At 42.7% G+C, this 19,530-nt stretch overlaps 1 protein-coding gene across 1 annotated transcript in view; it reads right to left on the bottom strand.

The window, feature by feature from the left end:
- Agbl4 (AGBL carboxypeptidase 4) overlaps positions 1-19,530 on the bottom strand; it is a 1,194,123-nt gene that overhangs the window by 36,581 nt on the left and 1,138,012 nt on the right. Inside the window, exons 10-11 of the mRNA XM_076862591.1 lie at positions 13,068-13,220; positions 9,805-9,967 (exon numbers count right to left, since the gene is read on the bottom strand). Coding sequence (XP_076718706.1) covers positions 9,805-9,967; positions 13,068-13,220 — 316 coding nt within the window. The remainder of the gene's footprint in view (positions 1-9,804; positions 9,968-13,067; positions 13,221-19,530) is intronic.

The following is a 19,530-nucleotide window of genomic DNA, read 5'->3' as shown; positions in this document are numbered from 1 at the left end:
GCTGGGTGACCAACCAGCCTGGTTTGCCCATAGCTGACCTAGTATTAGCACTAAAAGTTCTCAATCTCAGGAAAACCAGGACAGTTGGCAACTTAGCTTTGTGTTCTTCTTCCAACCTGGTCCTGCAGGGGCCATGCACCATTTACCAGTATCTTACAGAGGGTGGGGGCCAGAAATATACACAAAGCTCCAGGGGTCGTTCGCAACAGAGGGCAAAAACGGCCAGCACCTCCTTGATCCCCAAATTTGCTTCTGTCTCTGCAGGGACCCAGCATCAATTTTGGCAGGAGGTTAGTATGTGGTGGATACATAACCTTGTTGGTCAGCATTAAAGTTCATATTGTCAATTAAGAAACCTAAACCAATTTACTACACAGAAAACCTCATTTCCTCAAATCTCTACTTCCAAAGCTCTTTTGTTTTGTTTTATACAACTATCACCATATTATTATTATCATCATCATCATCATCATTATGTTGGGGATTGAATCCAGGGCCTTGTGCATGTGAGGCAAACACTCTACCAACTGAGCTATACCCCCAGCTCCTTCTCACTATAATAAATACTGCTTAAAAATCCCCCATACCCAAGACAAATGTTCTGGGCATTTCCTCATTCAGCCATGACTTACCAATCACCTATAGTGTGGCAGCTGTCTCTCTCAATGTCCTTAGAATCGGTCAGAGTTAAGCCCAAACCTGCAATGGGGAACTCTCCCCACATTTGTGCAACAAGAATGTGGGGACACTAGTAATTGTGTACATAAATGTGTGAGTGAACCTGAAAACAAACAGCTTTGATTACTTAGAAACCAGCCAGGATTTCTTCTGACCGTCAGCTAACAACCATAACCCTGAAACAATATCAACTCTCTTTATCATGAGCTTGGTTTCCATGGAGCCTTGCAGTGCTGCTAAGTGAAGGCTGACAGTTATCACTATAAAGTAACTTTACAACTTTGTAATTTGTAGCTCTCTGCTGACAGTAATATTAACAGCATTTCGAATTATGGCTATAAACTTGACAACAGCAGGTAAAACGCTTAGAAACCTCATCGTGGGGGATGAGGGAGGCTGGGGGAAGGTAATGACATTTTGGTTTTTCAGGCCTGGGCAGGAGGCATTTGGAAATCAGGGGCACACTTTGATGTGGAGGTGGGCAAAACAGCTCGGCTAGGCACCATGGAGAGTAGATAGAGGTGGCATCTGACAGCTGTGTCTGGATGATCAGAGAATGCAGATAGGTCAGTTTAGGGGATGGGTATTAGAGAGGGATTTTAGGAAGTGGAGGACAAGGAAAAGCTAGCTGATGAGTCCCAACCTCTGGGATTCAGAAGAGAGTTCTGCTTTTCAGGGAATGGAGGGAAACACCGGCTCACTGCAGAGAAGAGAGCAAGGTAAGGCAAAAGGCTGGAGTGCAGAGTGGACAGAGCAGCACTTCCCAGCTGTGTTCTTCTGGGTTTCAATTCCCACTCTACCCCTGACCATGGAGCTCTGCTCCCCTGGAAACCAGCACAGGGCCTGGCATGAAGTAGTTGATCAACTTGTGCAGCCTTGAGTTCTAGACCCCTTCTGTCACAGAGGTTCAGAATGGAGCTGCTTCCCAGGGACCATTGTTTAGGATGTTAGGGCCACACACACAGATCTACTCCCTTTGCTTCATGATAGCTCTTTAGAGATTTGGCCAAGGCAAATATGCATTCTAAATGTTCTCTTTCTGTGCAGCCCTGGAAGGTTATTTGATTTTTCTGAGCTTCTGTTTGCCTACTTCTATCTCAAAGGCCCAAATCAAATGATCCTTTATGTCTATCCATCCATCCATATATTCATCCACCCATCGACATACCTACTTGTCTACCTATTGATTTGGAAATAAATGAAGATCATATAATTTTATCTTCTAATCTAACGGAAGGCAAATTAGGACCCAGAGCAGATATAGACTTCCCTAAATCTATGTGGGCAGATAGAGGCAAATCCAAGACTCCAGTGCTGGAATCCTCATCCTTTTCATGAAGCACACCCTTAATGTTATTAGGTTTACTATTACTATTGCTATTATTAGTCATTTATTGATTCATTCCTTCATTTAGCCAATTGTTCAGTAGGCATTCATGTTTAAAGATCAAACTCCAGTGTATATCTGTAGGGAGGAGAAAAAAATATCAAGAAATCTCAGTGTGTAGCCTCTGGTTTCCAAGACCCACTGGTTCCCAAGACCCTCTGGTTCCCAGGACCCTCTGGTTGAAGTTCATTTTTGCTTGTTAATCTTAGCAAAGCCATGACTATGAGTATGACAAATAAGAACTAAGAAGACCTAAGAACCTTTAGATGTCAACAAGTCAGATCTGACTGCTTTCTACCCCTCTGTCCACCTAAAAAGTGAAGTTTACCCCCAGAATGAAGTTACAGCTCCAAAGTCACACACACTGGTAATTTCTTTGGAAAGTACAGAACTCATCTTCCTAGTGGCCTGGCAGATGCCAGATGGGGGTGGGTGGAGCCTCCTTCCACTTCATTTATTACTTCGTTCATTTGCAACCCCCAGAGTCTCTCTAGATCAGGCTATGGCTGGAGAGGTGAGGTCACTTAACCAAGGTCACACATCTTTATGAGGGACCATGGGACATTGGGCCATACTGGAACTGGAATCCTGACACTAGGATTGGGATTCTTTTCACCAATTTATGGAGCAGAGCTTACCTGGACAGTTCCCGCCAAGACAATCACTTCCCTCATTTTGACTTCAAGGTACCTTGAACCTATTATGAACCTTTCTAAAGCCCACTACTTCAGACCCATAGAGCCATCTCTTTACCAAAATTCTCAGTCTGGATGTTACAAGAGCCCCTTATACTCCACATGTCACAAACAGAACCCAAACTGCCCCCTCTGCAGCCCTTTGCTCCAATAGTCCATGTCTTAGCGACTGGCCTGCCCATCCACCATGTTGTTCAAGTCAAGAAACTGCCACCCTTCCTTCCTCTGCCCTCGGCCCATATCCACACCATCAGTGATATACTCAATCCCTCCTGTTACATATTGGAACACATTAAATGGAACTGTTTTCATTTGTGGTTTCAGCTGAGAGCCCAAGACTGTAGATGCCACATTTCAAAATAAGGAGTGAGACTACCATGTAGGACTTGCCAAAGAAAATCCAAGACCAGTTGTATAAACTTCAGCTCACCTGCCTTTACTTAAGAGTCATAGTGACCCCAACAGGGGTGAACCATCAGGGCACCAGGGGCTGAGGAAGGAACCACAGGCCACCTCCCGGAGGATACATCTGCCCCTGGCAGTAAATGTCCCACACAGGAGAGAGTGTGTCTGAAGAAGCTCATGAGGGCGTGCCACACCAGCTAACCAGAGCCCTAGTCAATTAGGCCTTTCTGCCCCTGTCCTCCTCTTCCTCATCCTGTTCAGCCTCAGAGGGGAGGATCAGGAGAATAAGTCAGGCAGACCCTGACCACCATGAGATAGGCCTGAGCCAGAGGACAGAGAGGGTTTTGCTTTGAAGAGATTTGATGGTTTTGATTGGACCAGACATAGTAATTGCTGAACTGAGACTGTTTTGTGACTAGAATTAATTAGCGAATTTTTAATTTCCTGAGAGTGATTGGAAACTCAAGGGGCCTGCCAGAGCTTTTGTATCTCTAGATCTATACCCATCTATCTATAAGGACACTGGAGACAAACATAAAGTGGTTTCATGGTTGCACCTTGTGAGCATCGTGCATTCCATGCACCCGTCCACTTCCACACGGCTCATACCTTCTCTTCGTGGCTGGCTCTGCCTGCACTTATTGATCACCGGTTGTTTCTGGCCCAGCCCCAGCTACCCTCCAACACTTGGCCAGAGCATCCTCTCTGGCATCTGGGTTCTCTCCTGTACTTCTCCCTTTGCCAAGAAGGCTGCTCCACCCTTGCTCTCCCTGCCTGCATCCTATTCACCCTGGGGCTCTGAGCCTTAGCTTCTCCCTTGAGAAGGTCTTCTTCCCACTGCCAGACCCCACCTTGGTTAGATGACCCCCCTCCCCACCAGCAGAGCTCCCCGCTGCCAGACCATTTATCCCTCTGTGATGCAGGGTCTCTTTACCTTTCCTCCTCCCCTCAAAACTGTCTTCTTGAAGGCAGAGACTAAGCTTTATTCATCTGTCTCTTCCTGCTGTCTAATGAGTTTTGCTGGGTAAATGAGTAAATTAATGATATCTTCAATGTTTGATATATGTTTCACAGGACCCTGTACAAAGGATACAGTGGGGTCTGAATCAAGACCAATCCAATTAACTGATTGGAAATCTTGGCATCTTCTCTTGGCTAGCTATATACCCTTCTCCCAGAGCCAGCATTATCAGATTTCATCATGGCCACAGCTATGGGCCTGGGTGGAAACCAGTCTGTTCAGGACCCAAGGTCTCTGTACCCAATGTTTTCCCATTCGTTATGTCAAAAACACTATTTCTTCTTGGCTTGTAACCATACCATAAACAAAGACCAGAGAAGCTGTAGGGTTACTTTATGATTCCAGTTTAGCCTTCTCTCTCTCTTTTTAAATCATTCAAACGGAGCATATTTATTACTTGACAGGCCAGTAAAATGTAAATAGGGTTTGCTGAAGAATGGTCCAAAATTCTCAGGAATTTATCACTTCACAACAACAACAAAACCAACAAATGATAGGAAGGAAAGACAAGAGAGCTAATATTTAAGAGTGCCCAGTATGTGCTCAGTGATTTATCTTTCATGAGAACATGAATTTTCCCATGCAAACCTCACAAAACCCCTAAGAAGTAGATAATGGTTATCCTCAATTCACAGGTGAAGAAACTGAGGTTTGGAGTGGTTAAATAACGGGGTTGGAACCCTCCATGAGAATGAGGCAAGGCAGAAATCATACTCAGGACTCTGGCACCAGCACTGTGTTCTTGCCACAGAGTGGACAGGTTGGAGTTCCAGAGGTCTCTTCCAGCATCTTATTGCCACAGAGTGGACAGGCTGGAGTTCCAGAGGCCACTATCTAGGGCAGAAGCCTCTGAGGATGTCCCTCTATTAGGTTCTGTTTAAAATATGGGCCTTTCTCCAAGAAAACAAACTCTGTGCCATTACTCACACCTTTGCATACATTTTAGATTACCACGAATTTTCCTGAAGCCCATCCATAGGCCTTCCAATTAAGAACCCCTAAACTAAAAGGAGAAGAATAGCTGTTGGCTTGGCCTCATCAGCTGTCTAAGATACTTTTTCTTTATTTCCACAGTTAGATTAGAAACTCTTATGTTCATAAATTCACTAAATCTTAAGGCGCATGGATTCTTGATTTCATAAATTCATCTAATCATGGACTTACATAACTTACATTTTAGAATTAGAAAAATCTCAGAATGTTAGAGCTGAAGGGATCAGAGTGATGGAGTCCATACATACTCTTGTTCCTCAACTCCCACAGGTAGGATATGTTGGACCTGAGCCTGAGAGAGGGGACAAGGCTGGCTCAAGGCCACTCAGGCATAGTGGTAGAGTAAGGATTCAAACTGCCATTGCTGACTTCAAAGCTAGAGCACTGACTTATAAGAAGGAACACCATGTGGCCTCCATGGAGCTGGGAAAAGTGGGCAGGAACGTTTGTGGAGCATCTACTAGATTCCAGAGGGTACTACCGAATCCTTTTACCCTCTAATAACCCTGCAGTGTGGCTGTGGTTTTTATTTTACAAACAGGGAAGCAGGCACAGAGTGGTCAGATAACCAGCCTAAAATCACAGAGCTAGGTTTGGATCAGCTACTACATCCATTGCTCTATTTCCCTGATGTGGTAGACAAGGAAAGTCAGAGGTCAAGACCCAGGTCATGTTTAGCTAGTTCTTTGCCAGGGAGGAAAACTGAACAGATACATATGTTCTGGCCTGGACACCTTTGTCAGCCTGTGTGAAATGTCCCTCAGGATCCCCTGCCTCCACTAGCCCTTCCCGCATCTCATCCAGCATCTTCTGGCTAACGAAGTTGGTCTCCATGAGTCCTGGTGATAGGGAAAGGCCACTCTGGATGGTAGACACAGGAAACGCCATGACAGCAAGGCCACATCTCCCCAGTGTGTGAACCAGCTGGCATCTTGTGGTGACCTCACCAAGGCCCTTTGCCCCATAAGTCCTGTCAACACAGCCCACCTTCTTTAGCATCAACACTGGACCTCATTCCATTTACAGAAGCTTTAAGTGTCTTGACCAATCGTCACTTAATATTTAGAGGACACAGTCATATAGGTTATGTAACCTCATCATAGCTCAGTGAATTATTATGTCTTTCTATTACAGATTTGGAAACTGAGGCCCCAGGGAAGCTATAGAACTGCTCGGGGTGGCCCATGTAGCTACCAGTGACAGCCAAGATTCAAACCCAGATGTGGCTGAATCTATGTGGCTGCCATCTTTGCATAGCACTCTCCGTCTCTGTGAACAACTCTAATTCCCACTGCAGGGGCTAGAATGTGTGAAAGTCCTCCATCACTTTGTAAATGTGAGGAAGCTCACCTCAGAGAGTCTAGAGGACTTGCTGAAGGGCGTCCGGGAAGAGGCTGGTGCTGTCATCAGAATCAGGTCTCCTGACTCCCCGTCTGGAGGACACTTTCTCCCAGACCATATTGTCCTTCCCAACAGACCATGTAATTCCTTTTTCTGATTGGGACATGGAGTCAGCAGCCAACAAAGATCATAATCTGTCTGCCTGAAGTTTCTCTCTGTTATGAGAGTTTTTAAAAATATGCATTTCAAACAGGAGCCAGGTTAAGTCACCCTTGTGTGTGTGGAACTGACTGGACTTTCCTGGAGCAACTCTGGTTCCCTCTTCCCACCCTCTTGAAGACAGAATGAGGCAGGATGGCTCCAACAGTGCCATGGCCTGCTCAGCTGTGCAGTCTCTCTACTCTCTCTTGATTCTATCCATCACTAGCTCCTGTGCCCCACAGCCACCCGTCTGTGACCAAGTCTTTTCAGCTCCACATTCTAAACATTCTCAGCCACTGTCCTATCCAGGCCTGAGCTCTCCCCTACCTGGTCTGCCCTCACAGCCTGCTAACACGAGCCCTTCCTACTGTCTTGGCCTGTTCCACTCTATCCTTTCCACAGAGGCAGGGTGGATTTTCTCTCCTATTTAAAATCTATTGCAGTCCATTGCTTTCATATTCAAGTGCATATTCCTCATGGCCTACCACTTCACTTATCTCTTGTATCTGAAATCCTTCAGCCATACTGGACTATTTACGGCTCCTGTTTCCACCCCATGCATCCCCCAAACCCTTGGGTTAATTTCTATCCAATCTTAAAACTCAGCTTAGACATCTCTTCTTCAGGAAAGCCTTCCCTGACTCCAGGACTATTTTGAACTTTTCCTCATTTGCATGTAAAGACATTTTTGTCACTGCAACATTTTCTGTGTCTTACCTGTCTGTGGTAGGCACCAAATATATTTTTGTTAAATGCCAGTGTACCGTGGCTTTCTGTAATTCCTCCACTGCAGAACTTTTTATGCCTATTTTAATTGTATTTTCATTTTCCATCTCAGGCTTCCCCAGGTAGAATGAAAGCCCTGTGAGCCAGGAGCCATGCCTTCTTGCTCAGTATTTTCCCCTAAGTGCCCCAATACGCTTCCTGGCATACACTAATGGTAGGTTTACTTTTGATGAATGAGGACTAGTTATTGAGGGGCTGGGCTGAAGGAGGGGTATTCTACTAAAAGTATATTTATTTCTACCACAAAAGCATGCCAGAGGAGCTTAGAGAGAGTAGGTAAAACCATCCAACTGGACATCAGCACACAAGACAAACCAAATTCAGGCTTCTCCTGGAGGGCTCATGTCTCACTGTGAACTACACTTCAGAATCCCCTTTGATGCACAAGCTCAATCTCTTTCCTCTACCTCCTTTGCTACAATATCATAGGACAGCAAAGTAGCTATAGAGTGGAATGTGACCTACATGTGTATTTAGGAGGTAAGGATCCTGGAGAAGTCAGAGCCACACATCATCGAATGTGTGGAAGGGGAAGGGAGCAGCATGACACATTAGAGATGTCCAGGCCTTGGGAAACTACAGATCTCCACTGTAGAGCAGAGCCTGTTCCCTGGGCCTGACTGAGCCAGGTGGGTGGAAATCCAACTTCAACAGTCTTGGTGGCTGTGGGAAGGGGACTCTCAGTTCTTATCATGATCTCTCCAGTGTTCTACAGGGTCTATACCATTGCCCTAATACCAGCCTAGCCCTGGATGGCCTGCCTGAGGCCATTGCCCTTCCTCCTGTGTGCACAGCAAGACAACCTGGAGCCACCAAGCTACAACCTAAGTCCTGCAGCAATGAGAAAAGATGCCTTCCTGCACAGAGTATGATGTTGTGATAGGAACTCCATAAACACGCACCAAGGATTGAAGAAAGGCTCAAAGGACACCTACCTTTCTAGGGAAGGAGTATTTGCATATACAGTGAACTTTCTGCATCTGCTGTACCATATCCATGGGTTCTGCCTCCAAGGACCCAACCAACCGTGGTCAGAAAATATTTGAAAAACACATGCCTCTACTGACAATATACAGCAATTTCCTTGCCATTATTCCCCAAATAATATAGAATTACAACTATTTATATAGATTTATATTGTGTTAGTTATTATAAGTAAAATAGAAATGATATGTACAAATGGTACCATTTACATAAAATCCAAGGATTTTAGCATCCACAGGGTCTTGGAAGCAATATCCCAGGTACTCAGGGACAACTGTATACGGATTCCATTCCACCTTTTCCTCCCCTCCCCAATTATAATTTTTTCTCTGAGAAAAATAAGGGTTGGGAAAGGAGAAATTGATCAACCTAAATTAAAAAAATAAGTAAAAGCAGAATCTATCACAATCTATCACAGTCCTGATCCAGTGACTTTGAAATTAAAATCAGCACTTGGGAAACTAGAATGACTAAACATTACCTAAACAAATCCAGCAGGCTAGGGTGCAACCTTTAATCTCATCATGGCAAACTTAGAGAAATTTTATGAGAAAACTAAGGAGAAGCAATTTGTCAAAGAAATACAAAGGCAGAGAGAAAGATGCACAGAGGATGAAAGGGAAGGTGGAGAGGAGACAAAGAGAAGAGAAGGAAGAAGTTCTGGAAGAAGAAAGGAGGCAGCCAGGAGAGGAGGAAAGGAGACACAGGGAGAGAAAAGCACAGGGGGGTAAGGAGGGAGGGAGAGGGGGAGGGGGAGAGGGAGGGGAGGGGGAGGGGGAGAGAAAGCAAGAAAGGAAAAAGAGCCAGTAGAGAGGAGGAAAAAAAGCAAGAGAGCAGGCAGGTGCCCAAGGAGACAGAGATGAAGAGAGAAAGTGGAGGTCGATGGGATCAGGGCTGGAAGGAGGAGCCAAGGTCTTCAAGCTCTTCCTCAGCAACCCTGGAGCATCATCTAGCCTGGGCGCTTAGGGACTTCAGAAGGCAGAAGACTCACTGCCTCCCAGGGGAGTGGGGAGGAAGTCAGTGCAGCAGGAACACTAGGAGGGCCAAGGGTCCAGGGCTGCCCCCCCCCCCCCGGCCCCGCCCCAGGAAGATCTGGGTCTGGAAGCGACAGTTGGAGGATGTCCATGTGGGGGGCATATGAAAGGCAGGGCAAATGGGACCATCCAAAGCTGCCACCTCCATCCTCCCCTCAGGTCTGGCCTTTTCCTGAACTGGAATCCTGATTTCTGACCTGCTAGTAAATCCTGGCAGACTTGGATTCCCCTGCCTGGATGAGACTGGCCCAGGGCCGGGTGGGGATTTGCCAAGGATACAGGCTTCTTCGGTGTAGGGCACAGCAGCCGTGGTGCCCCCGACGATGTAGCTGTAGAAGGAGACCTCTAGGGTGTAGCAGTAGGAAGTGTGGTCCAGGAGACCACCCAGGAAGCGCCGGCCGGTTCCTGCCTTCACAGCATCCCGGTTGAATGATGTGCTAGACTGAAAAAGTAAGTAGAGAGGAGAGAATCAGGCCTGGGAACCCGCTGGCTATTAGATATTGAGTAGATCTTATAACACTTCCTGGTCTCAGCTTCCTCTCCAAAAAGTGGGATATTAATCCCACACCTCAGGATTATTGTGAGGACTGATTGAATAAGCAACGTAATTAAATGAACTATCCAGCAGAGCCCTTGGGGCAGCGTAACTGCTGCTCAACAACTGTCTGCGGAAACTTGAATGGGGACAGATGGAGCAGGAAATGTTGATAGGGAACAAGAAGCAACTATATGATGATGATGATGATCGTAAAATTTGGAAAGTGTTTTCAACTTTAAAATATTGTTCCCCATGTCATATCCCCTTTAGGCTTCAAAAGAATCCCTTGAAGTGGGTGTGAACACTTTACCTCTCTATAGATGCAGAAACTGAGGCTCATAGAGGTGGAGCAAGTAAGTCAGAAAGCAGATTTGAACCCAGGATCAAGTGATTCCATGTTCCCATTAGAGATTCTGAACTCAAATCCAGTGTCATCAGAGGGTAGGAACTATGGCTGTGTCTTCACGAGGGTATTGAGAATACCCATCAGAGTAGACAGACAGGTCAGACTTTCTCTTCAAACACATGCTCCACCACCCCCTGGTGGTTTGATGTGGGGGGGTGGGGGGCACTGACCTGCCACCAAGCTGAGGCAGCCATAGCCGTCCTTTCTCACCTCAGTTCTTGTGATCACACCAGAAAAATTTCAGACATGTTAATCAGAGAAGCAGGCATGAGTTTATTAGAAGGGATAAGAAAAGGGAAAGGGAACACTCTCAAGGGAGAGAGTGGGTCTTCTCAGAGAGGAGAAGGTTGGGGTGCCCCTTCTGCCTTCTGGTTTTATTGCAGGTTCCGTGGAAGTTTCCAAAGAATTCCAACCAGGTCCACCTCCTGACTTTTAACTGATAGCAGGGGGACATCATATTTCAAGTCCCTACTGCACATGACAACCTTAGGTCACTTTGGCCCATGCTAACCAGTTCTAATTGGAACATGTTCTTATAGACTTTGACTGGGGGGAATCATCCCTATCTCCCTGAGTTCTGGGATCTTGCCTCTGTAAAGGGTCACTAAAGTCACCCCACCCAAGGGTAACTTGTGCTCTTTTCACTGCATTTTGGGCCTGCATTTCTCCTGCAGATAACAGGTTGTTTGCTGAGGAATATATCATATCCTGTTGACCTGAGCCAGGCAGGGCTTCAGGTTTGTTTGTTTTGATTTTTTTTTTTTTTTTTTTTTTTTTTTTACAAAAGAAAGCATTTGGGGGTCAGCACAGTGGGCCCAATTTACAGAATTGCTTTCTTAACCTCCTGTTCCTACCACTCACATCTCTGTTCCCCATTAGTGTGATAGCAGGCTAGTGGCCTTATTTGTCACAACCTTGCTTTCCTCATCTGTAAAGTAGATGTGATAAAAAAAAATCTTGTCCACAGAGTTGTGAGGGTCAGTTTGCTGAAGGTGTTCTGTGTGAACCCATGGAAATCTAAATAAATGAAAACTGTGGTTTTAATAAGAGGATGTGTGTCATATTCAGAAGGAGATGAGAAGCAAGAGAAAGAAAACATAAAAACAAGAGAGATAAACACAGTGAAAGAAACAAAGACGTGTGTGTACCATTAGAGGTAAAGGGAAAAAAATCAGAAAATCATAAAATGGCAGGTCTGAAAGGACTTTGAAATCCACGTGGTGCACTGCTCTCCTGTTTTGAAATTAGCATTGAGGATCAGAGCAGAGGCAGTGATTAGACCTGGATAGATGCCCTTGACTCCAACTCTGAGTTCCCAGAGGGGCTGCATGGCAGGATCCTTGTCAACAAGCCCATACATAAGGCTCCTGGGTTGGGCCCCTTTTGTAGGTCCTGAAACCTCACCCCTGTGAGGGTCTCTGAAATGGAAGACACACCTTCCAAGGAACATGGATCCAGGAGGCTGCAACCTGCTCTGAAATTGCAGTGGTTTCAAAAAGACAGGATTGTAGAGGGTCCTATAGAAACAAGCATGACTGTGTTTGTCCCTTAGCTGCAAATGGGCAGCCTAAACTCTATCCCTAAATGCTAGATAACCTTACAATAGATTCTTAGCTTTTCTGATCCATAGGTGTCTCTTGGGTATAAAGAGGGGACTGGACTAAACCATCTCCATTTCCTTTCCTGGTCTGCCATTCAAAGATTGGGATTCAAAGTGCACTTTACCACACAGAGAAATTCATCATCTCCACTAATGTCCAGCCTAAAGCTACGGGCAGGTGAGTTTTCAGCTCATCAACTTCAAAAATTGCTATGACCTTTGTAGGCCTCTCCTCCTCTGGCCATATGGAAATAACAAGGCCCATATATTTAGTATCAAAACAAAGTAAAATGCACAAACACTCTCCTATGTTCCCGTACCAGTGCTGATCCCTATCCTTACCTTCTCTCCCTGTACTTTCACAATACTGCTTTGTGCTATGAATTTCTCTTACTGCCTAAGAACCTCCCCAGCCTCCTCACAGGGGAGGGGCTGTACGAGCATCCATCTCTGGAGTTTGTTGAGGTCTTTACTGGTAGCAAGGGACTTTCATATCTATAGCTGCACATGTTCACTAGGACACGCGGGACACGCAACTGTAGATATGGAAATTATTACCCAACAATTGCTGACCATGAAATTGAGGCCAAGAAAGAGTCATGGGGGAGGAGCATGGTGGGCAAATGACCCCTTGTACTGAAAAAAACTGAGGGAGATGAAAACAGGCCCTGGGCTGGGGCTGGCACGTGCGAGGCCTCAGTGAGTTACTGTCCCTTGTTAATGCTGGACTCAGATCCACTCAACAGATGCCAGCTTATCAGACAGATCAAGTGCCACCTTTTCAGGGGCTCCCTTGCTGATGGGCCATGAGCAGCTTGAGGGCATGGTCACGGCTCGTTTACCTCCATCTTTATCACCCACGCAAGACCTGGCACAGAGTAGGTGTCCCATGAAGGTCAAACCAAACTGAACTGAGCCAGAAGAAAGAGGGGGGCGCAGGAGGAGGCACAGAGGTGTGGAGGGGGCTGGAGCGGGGTATGCAAGAGCTCTTGACTTACATAGGAGAAGTCCTCTGCATTCTGGCAGAGCAGCTTGGGGAAAATGGCTTGCCTCTGGAACCTCTCTTCATCCTCAAAGATATTGCCATACATGAAGCCATTCATCATGGTGGAGTGGGCGTGGATGTCAATGTAGAACTCCAGGCTTGTTTTCTGTCAAGAGAAAGAATAACAAATGAGAAGTCTGGGACCATAGAGCTTACCTTAAAGGGACCAAGCACTCTACATACACAAACACACACCCTTTGAAGCCGGCCCTGTGTGTCAGCAGAGTTGGCAACTATTTGCACTGTGAGCAGAGGGGTTGAGACAGGTCAGGATCAATTTCTCTGTTCTCAGGGTCTGCAAGTACTGTAAAGGGCCACCAAGACTTTAGGGGTCTTCTGAAGAAGGCTTTGTTGGGTTTAGTCAGGATGTTACTTAGAACAGTTAACAAATTTATGGTTAGACATTAGTTGAATGTATTCCTTTGATTAATAAGAAATGCCTTTCAAGGAACACAATTGTATGAACTCTGGGTCTATGTGCAATTTTACCCTAACTCAAAATTTCTTGCTGGGGATCCTGGTATCAATCAGGCTTCCACTTTGAGCCTTGGTTTTCTTGTCTGAAAAATGGGTATTTTGATTCCAATCTCAGAAAGTTATACTGGCAAGTAATAATAATAATTATTATTATTCTCATTTTCTACATATTTAATGAATGCCAAAGACAATTCTGGGAACTTTGCATGAAAAGTCTTCGTTAATTCTTTTATTTAACTTGTTATCTGATCCCATACCTACTACCCAATAACATATAAAGAGGGGTAGCTCATATGAGAAGTCTTTGTAATCTGTAAATAACATTGACTAGTCTTTCTCTGCTCTCTACTTGTACATATTGAGGCACTTCCCAGCTTGATATGGTATTATTTATTAAGCTTCTCTGAGAGTAAGGGAACACTCTGTAAAGAAGCTCAGTGCCTATAAATGAAGGATGCAACTGTGAGCAGCAAGACTGAACAAACAACCCAAAGAGATTACCCAGATAACGGACTGGCAAAAATGGGGTGGTGGGGGGACTTTTAGGCCATTAGATCTTCAATGTCCCTTCAATACAAACTTATCTTCCTATATATCAGCCCAATATATATCTGCTAGTTCTTTCTGAGAATAATGGAGGACTCAGACGTGAAAGGGACTCATTCAAGCTCCTGGAATAGTTGAGACTGACCCCCAGGCCCCCCTGGCACAATTTACTTGTCATTATCAGTGGACAACATTAGAAATAGCCCAGGCAAATCCTGGCCACCTCTCTGTCTCCTTCCTAGGTCATAGTTCTGGGAAAGAAGAAAAGTCCATATTTGAAAGGATTCTCCCTCCTTGGGACACTTTCAAATAAAGTTAAAACCAAATGAAAACCATGTTGCTTCTAGAATGTGGGCTTGATGACTGTCATTTCATTTGCCTCAGAGTTGGAGTGAAAAATTATGTCTCGCCGAGCTCCCAGTTCTCTGGGTAGCATGAGCTGTCTTTTGAGAGATACAAGATGCACTGCTCTGTGTGATATTAAACTCATCATTTTCAGCTTTGGAGGTGGAATACACAATGATTCAACAGGAGCCCTATAAAAGTCATCTTTGCAATTTTATTTTCTTCAATTGTCTGTCTTTTCCTCTGAGCTTTTGATGAGCTTCAGAGGAAAGGAGGAGGTAGAGGGATGACTTAGGAAATGTGTGAGGGAAAACTGAAGTTTAAATCTACAGATGTCAGGAGCCAGAGAGGGCCTTGGAAATCAGTTTCTCTGGCCTTTCTCAGATCAGCACTGAGCAGGGAGGTTGCTTGCTCAAGTCTTGCCTGAAAGCTGGTGGAGGAGCAAGAACTGGAACCAGGCTCTTCTGATAATTACCCTTGTCCCCCACACCTGGCACCTCATACCTGACAGCTAATGTGACTTCACTTTCAATAACCAGCAGGTGGATTATAATTGGTTGACTCATGTGGTCCCAAAGTAGAAAGGTATGAAACAATTCATAGTGAAAAATCTTTCTACCCCCTCTTCCAGTAGCTCAGTTTTGCTCTCCAGAAGTAATTAATGCTATCAGGTTGGTCTGGATCCTTCTGTAGGTAGCTTGCCTATATTCAAGTAAATATTATTCCCTGTCCCAAATGCTAGTATACCCTAAACACACTATTCAGGTCTGCTTTTCTTTTCTCTGAATATACTGGAGGTACCTTTCTCAATACATAAAAAATTATTTCATTTTTCTTTAACAGCCATATAAAAACTAACCAGGTTCCTATTGTCAGGCATTTAAGGTATTTACAGTCTTCTCCTGTTATAAACAATGCTTTAGGGATGGACTTTGCAAATACACCATTTCACACATGTGCTATTATATGTAGGATATATGTAGGATAAATTCCCAGAAGTGGAATTTCCATTCCTACACACATTTATAATTCTGATAAATGTTGACAGATTGACCTTAAAAGGGCTAGGACACTCTTAAGCAAGAACAAGTGACTCTTTTTCAATTATCTTGGCAACATGGTTGGATGGTTGGAATCAACATTTCTTTTTTGGGCTGGGGATGTGGCTCAAGTGGTAGCACGCTCGCCTGGCATGCATGCTGCCCAGGTCCGATCCTCAGCACCACATATAAACAAAGATGTTGTGTCCACCAAAAACTAAAAAATAAATATTAAAAAATTCTCTCTCTCTCCTTTCTCTCTCTATCTTTTAAAAAAACATTTCTTTATTTTTAATTTACCAATTTGATGGATAAAAACTGATGTCTAAGAATACTTAAATCTGAATTTCTTTTAGTGTATTTTTATCTCTTATTATATAACTAAATATCATTTCATATGTTTAAGAATGATTTGCATTTTCTTTTCTAAGAATTGATCATTCATTTCCTATACCTATTTCAAGAAATTTGGTTGTTATGCTTTATTTCTTATTGATTTACAGAAGCCATATATTAGAGAATTAGCCTTTATATGTAGTACAAATATTTTTTGCCTTTTTACTTTACTTCTGTTAGTACATTTTTCCATGCAGAAATTTTTATATGTTAGATTTATCAGCCTTATGTGGAGTCTGTGTTGAATTCTTTCACTGTTCTACTTACCATTGTTCAATGTATGTGAATGTAGGTTGTAAGATAAGGGTTAAATTTTATTATTCTAATATTATCTATTGAATTGTGCATGTTTTCCCCACTGGCTTGAAAATAATTATTTGTCATATAATTTTTGAATATACTTTGGTTTAATTCTATTCCAATTATTTGTCTATGTTCAATACCACACGGTTTTAATTATTTTTTGTTTATATGGTTTGATATTTGGGGAGCTATTATCGCCTCATTATGCTTTTTTATCTGAACTTTCATGGATTTTCTTCTGTATTTATCTATCTATCTGATCTTTATAATTAGCTTCTTTAGTTTCCCCCACTCTCCCAAGCCTTGTCAATAGTCTCAATATTTATAAAATAATCGTATTAAATTTATAAATTAACCTTGGAAGAATTGACTCCTGACTTTGAGCCTTTCCATTTATTCCAGCCTTCTTTTAGGTTCAGCAGGAAGTTTTTAAATTCAGGAAGTTTACATTTTTAATTGCTGTTATGTGATATTTGTCTCCATTAAATCTTCTCATTGGTCATTCTCTGTAGATGTAGATTTTCATTTTCAACATACAAAGTTTGAACATAGACTCTTTACTAATTCTATTATTATTGGTTATAATTTCAAATTTGAGTTTCTTAGATTTTCATTTATTCAGCAAATAATTTCTGAGTACTTACTATATGTCAGAGAGTATTCTAGGCACAGGGAGTATGTACCAGGGGGTATACTGAGTACTACGGTTATAACAGTGAACACAACAGAAGGAAGGCCCTCGATCTCAAAGAGTTTACCTTCTGTTATGGTTTGGATGTGATGTGTCCACAATGTTCATGTGTAAAACCATTCGAGAGGTTTAAAGGAGACATGATTGGATCATGAGAGCCTTAACCCAATCAGTGGATTAATCCCCTGATGGGATTGATTGAGTCATAACTGAAGGCAGGTGGGGTATGTCTGGAGGAGGTAAGTCATCAGGGGTGTGCCTTTGGGGTATATATTTTGTATCTGGTGAGTGGAGTCTCTCTCTGCTCTCTGATCATCATGTGAGCTGCTTCCTTTTTGCCACATTCTTTTGCCATGATTTTCTGCCTCACCTTGAGTCCTGAGAAATGGAGCCAGCTGCCTATGGACTGAGACCTCTGAAACTGTGAGCCCCCAAATAAACTTTTCCTCCAGTAAAATTGTTCTTGTTGGGCCATTTAGTCAGAAGTAAAAAAGCTAACTAAAACACCTTCTATGGTGAGCAAAAGAAAATCAATCAGTTAATAAATATATAAGATATTGGAAAGTAGTAATATCATGGAGACAAAACCAGGTAAGAAAATAAAAAATATCAGAGGTTCTAGAAAAACAAAAGTCTGAATGAAACAGGAAAGTTAGTCTTAAAGATCTCAGGTGGATGGGTCTTCTAAGTGGAAATAAAAGCAAAAGTCATTTGTTCTTGCATATTTAAGGAACTGCAAGGAAGTGGAAATGCCTGGAGAAGAGGGGTGAATAAAGGGACAGTGTTTCCTCTGTAATCTTGTCATTTGTACATAATAATTTTATCTCTTCTTTTTTCATTTTTTTACTCCTAATTTGTTATTCATGTCTAATAGCATTGGCTAGTACCTCAAAACAATCTAAAAGATTAATTAATTTCTAAATTTCCTTCTCACCTTGATAGTCTAGGCACTATAAATACAATAGAAAACAGTCTAGAGAATTTACCTAACTTACCTCTGAGTTTGAGGTTTTAGTTCTTCTTTTCTATTCCACATATTTAAAGCGTTGCTAGGAAAGCCAAAAGATATGCAATAATAATTCCAAAAACAAACTGATTATGCTTTGTGTCAAAACTCTATGAACTTGAGTTGGCCCAGTTAGAATAAAATATAAACCACAGAAGTGGGGTTTCTAGCTTTGGTTCTAATGTTAACATAATCTGTGATTATGAATAAGAAGCAACTTTTTATGTTGTCTCAATTACCTATCCTTAAAACTTATAAATAGATGGGATAAGACAGACTTAAACTTTTCATGATTTTTTTTTCTTGTCCTCAGCTAAAATAAATTCTTTACAGTTTCTTGCTTGGGCTTTGATATCAATACTTGCTACCATATGTCCAATCTGGTTCATAAGTTTTAGTTCCTGTGAGTTACTTAAGAACAAGGCCAGGTCTGATCTAAGTCTTCATCGTCTCTTACTGGGTCTACTGCTGTAATAGCTTTTAAAATTTATTTATTTAATTTATTATAATTTTATTGGTGCTTTATAAATATTAGTGAGATTCATTATGACATCTCTAGGTGTATATAACGTAACTTGATTAATCTCACTTTCCACTACCTTCCTTTTACTTCCCCTCCTCTCTTCCCATGACCCACTTGCTCTACTCTGTGGATTTCCCTTCTATTATTATTTTAATTAGTGCATTATAGTAATAAATATAAGTGGGATTCATTGCAGTATGTTCATACATGGATATTGCATAATTTGGTTACAGAGAGATGAAATCTACCAAATTATTTCAATAGCTTTTAAACTGAAGTCCTTGCTGCTTTGGAGTAATCTTTTTCAGTGCAAACGGAATAGGTCACTTTCTCAGTTAAATCTGATTGTACAGTTGCCTGCTACTCACAGGATAGAGTTCAAGCTCCTTAATATTTTTGAAAGGCCCTGCACATCTGGCCCTTGCCTGCAGTTCCAGCTCTTACCACCTCTGGTTTGACACTCTACACTCCAGCCACATGGAACTACCTGGAGTACTTCAAATCACTTTGTTAATGGCTTTTCACATTTACACACAATATCTCCTCTGCCTAGAATGTACTTTCTCTCACTTTTTATATAGTTAACTCTTACCCAACCTTCATTTTAAGCCAAAAACTGAACAGATGCTTGCTGGTCCCATTTCCTTTTTCTGGGCCAAACTGCTATATTGAGGATGGCCATGAAATTCAGATACAATCATCCACATTGAAATTACATGTAAAAATGATGGTATCATAAGAAGGGATAAGCCCATGTCTTGAATTAACACTTACAAGGAGTTGCCTGACCTATATTCATACTGTGATGTGAGAGAGATATGAACCTGAAGAATATCAAACCTTTGAGGTCTGGAGATTATTTGTTATGGCAGCTAATATTATTCATCTTGATTAGTAGAATATCTCAATTCAGAAATCCTTATTTTATCCATCAGTCTGAATAAACAGCCTCCTCTACCTGGCTTTAGAATTCTTTCCATCTCCCACTAGAATGAATGTGAGCTTTTGGAGGGCAAAGATTTTACAATGTTGAGTTTTAAAACAATTCATAGGACCATAACAAGGCCTGGTCTATAGTAGGTAGCCATT

This window comes from Callospermophilus lateralis, chromosome 7, assembly GCF_048772815.1.
Source record: "Callospermophilus lateralis isolate mCalLat2 chromosome 7, mCalLat2.hap1, whole genome shotgun sequence".
NCBI lineage: Eukaryota > Metazoa > Chordata > Mammalia > Rodentia > Sciuridae > Callospermophilus > Callospermophilus lateralis.
The sequence above is the reverse complement of the archived record's forward strand: the minus strand, read 5'-3'. Positions and strand labels throughout refer to the sequence as shown.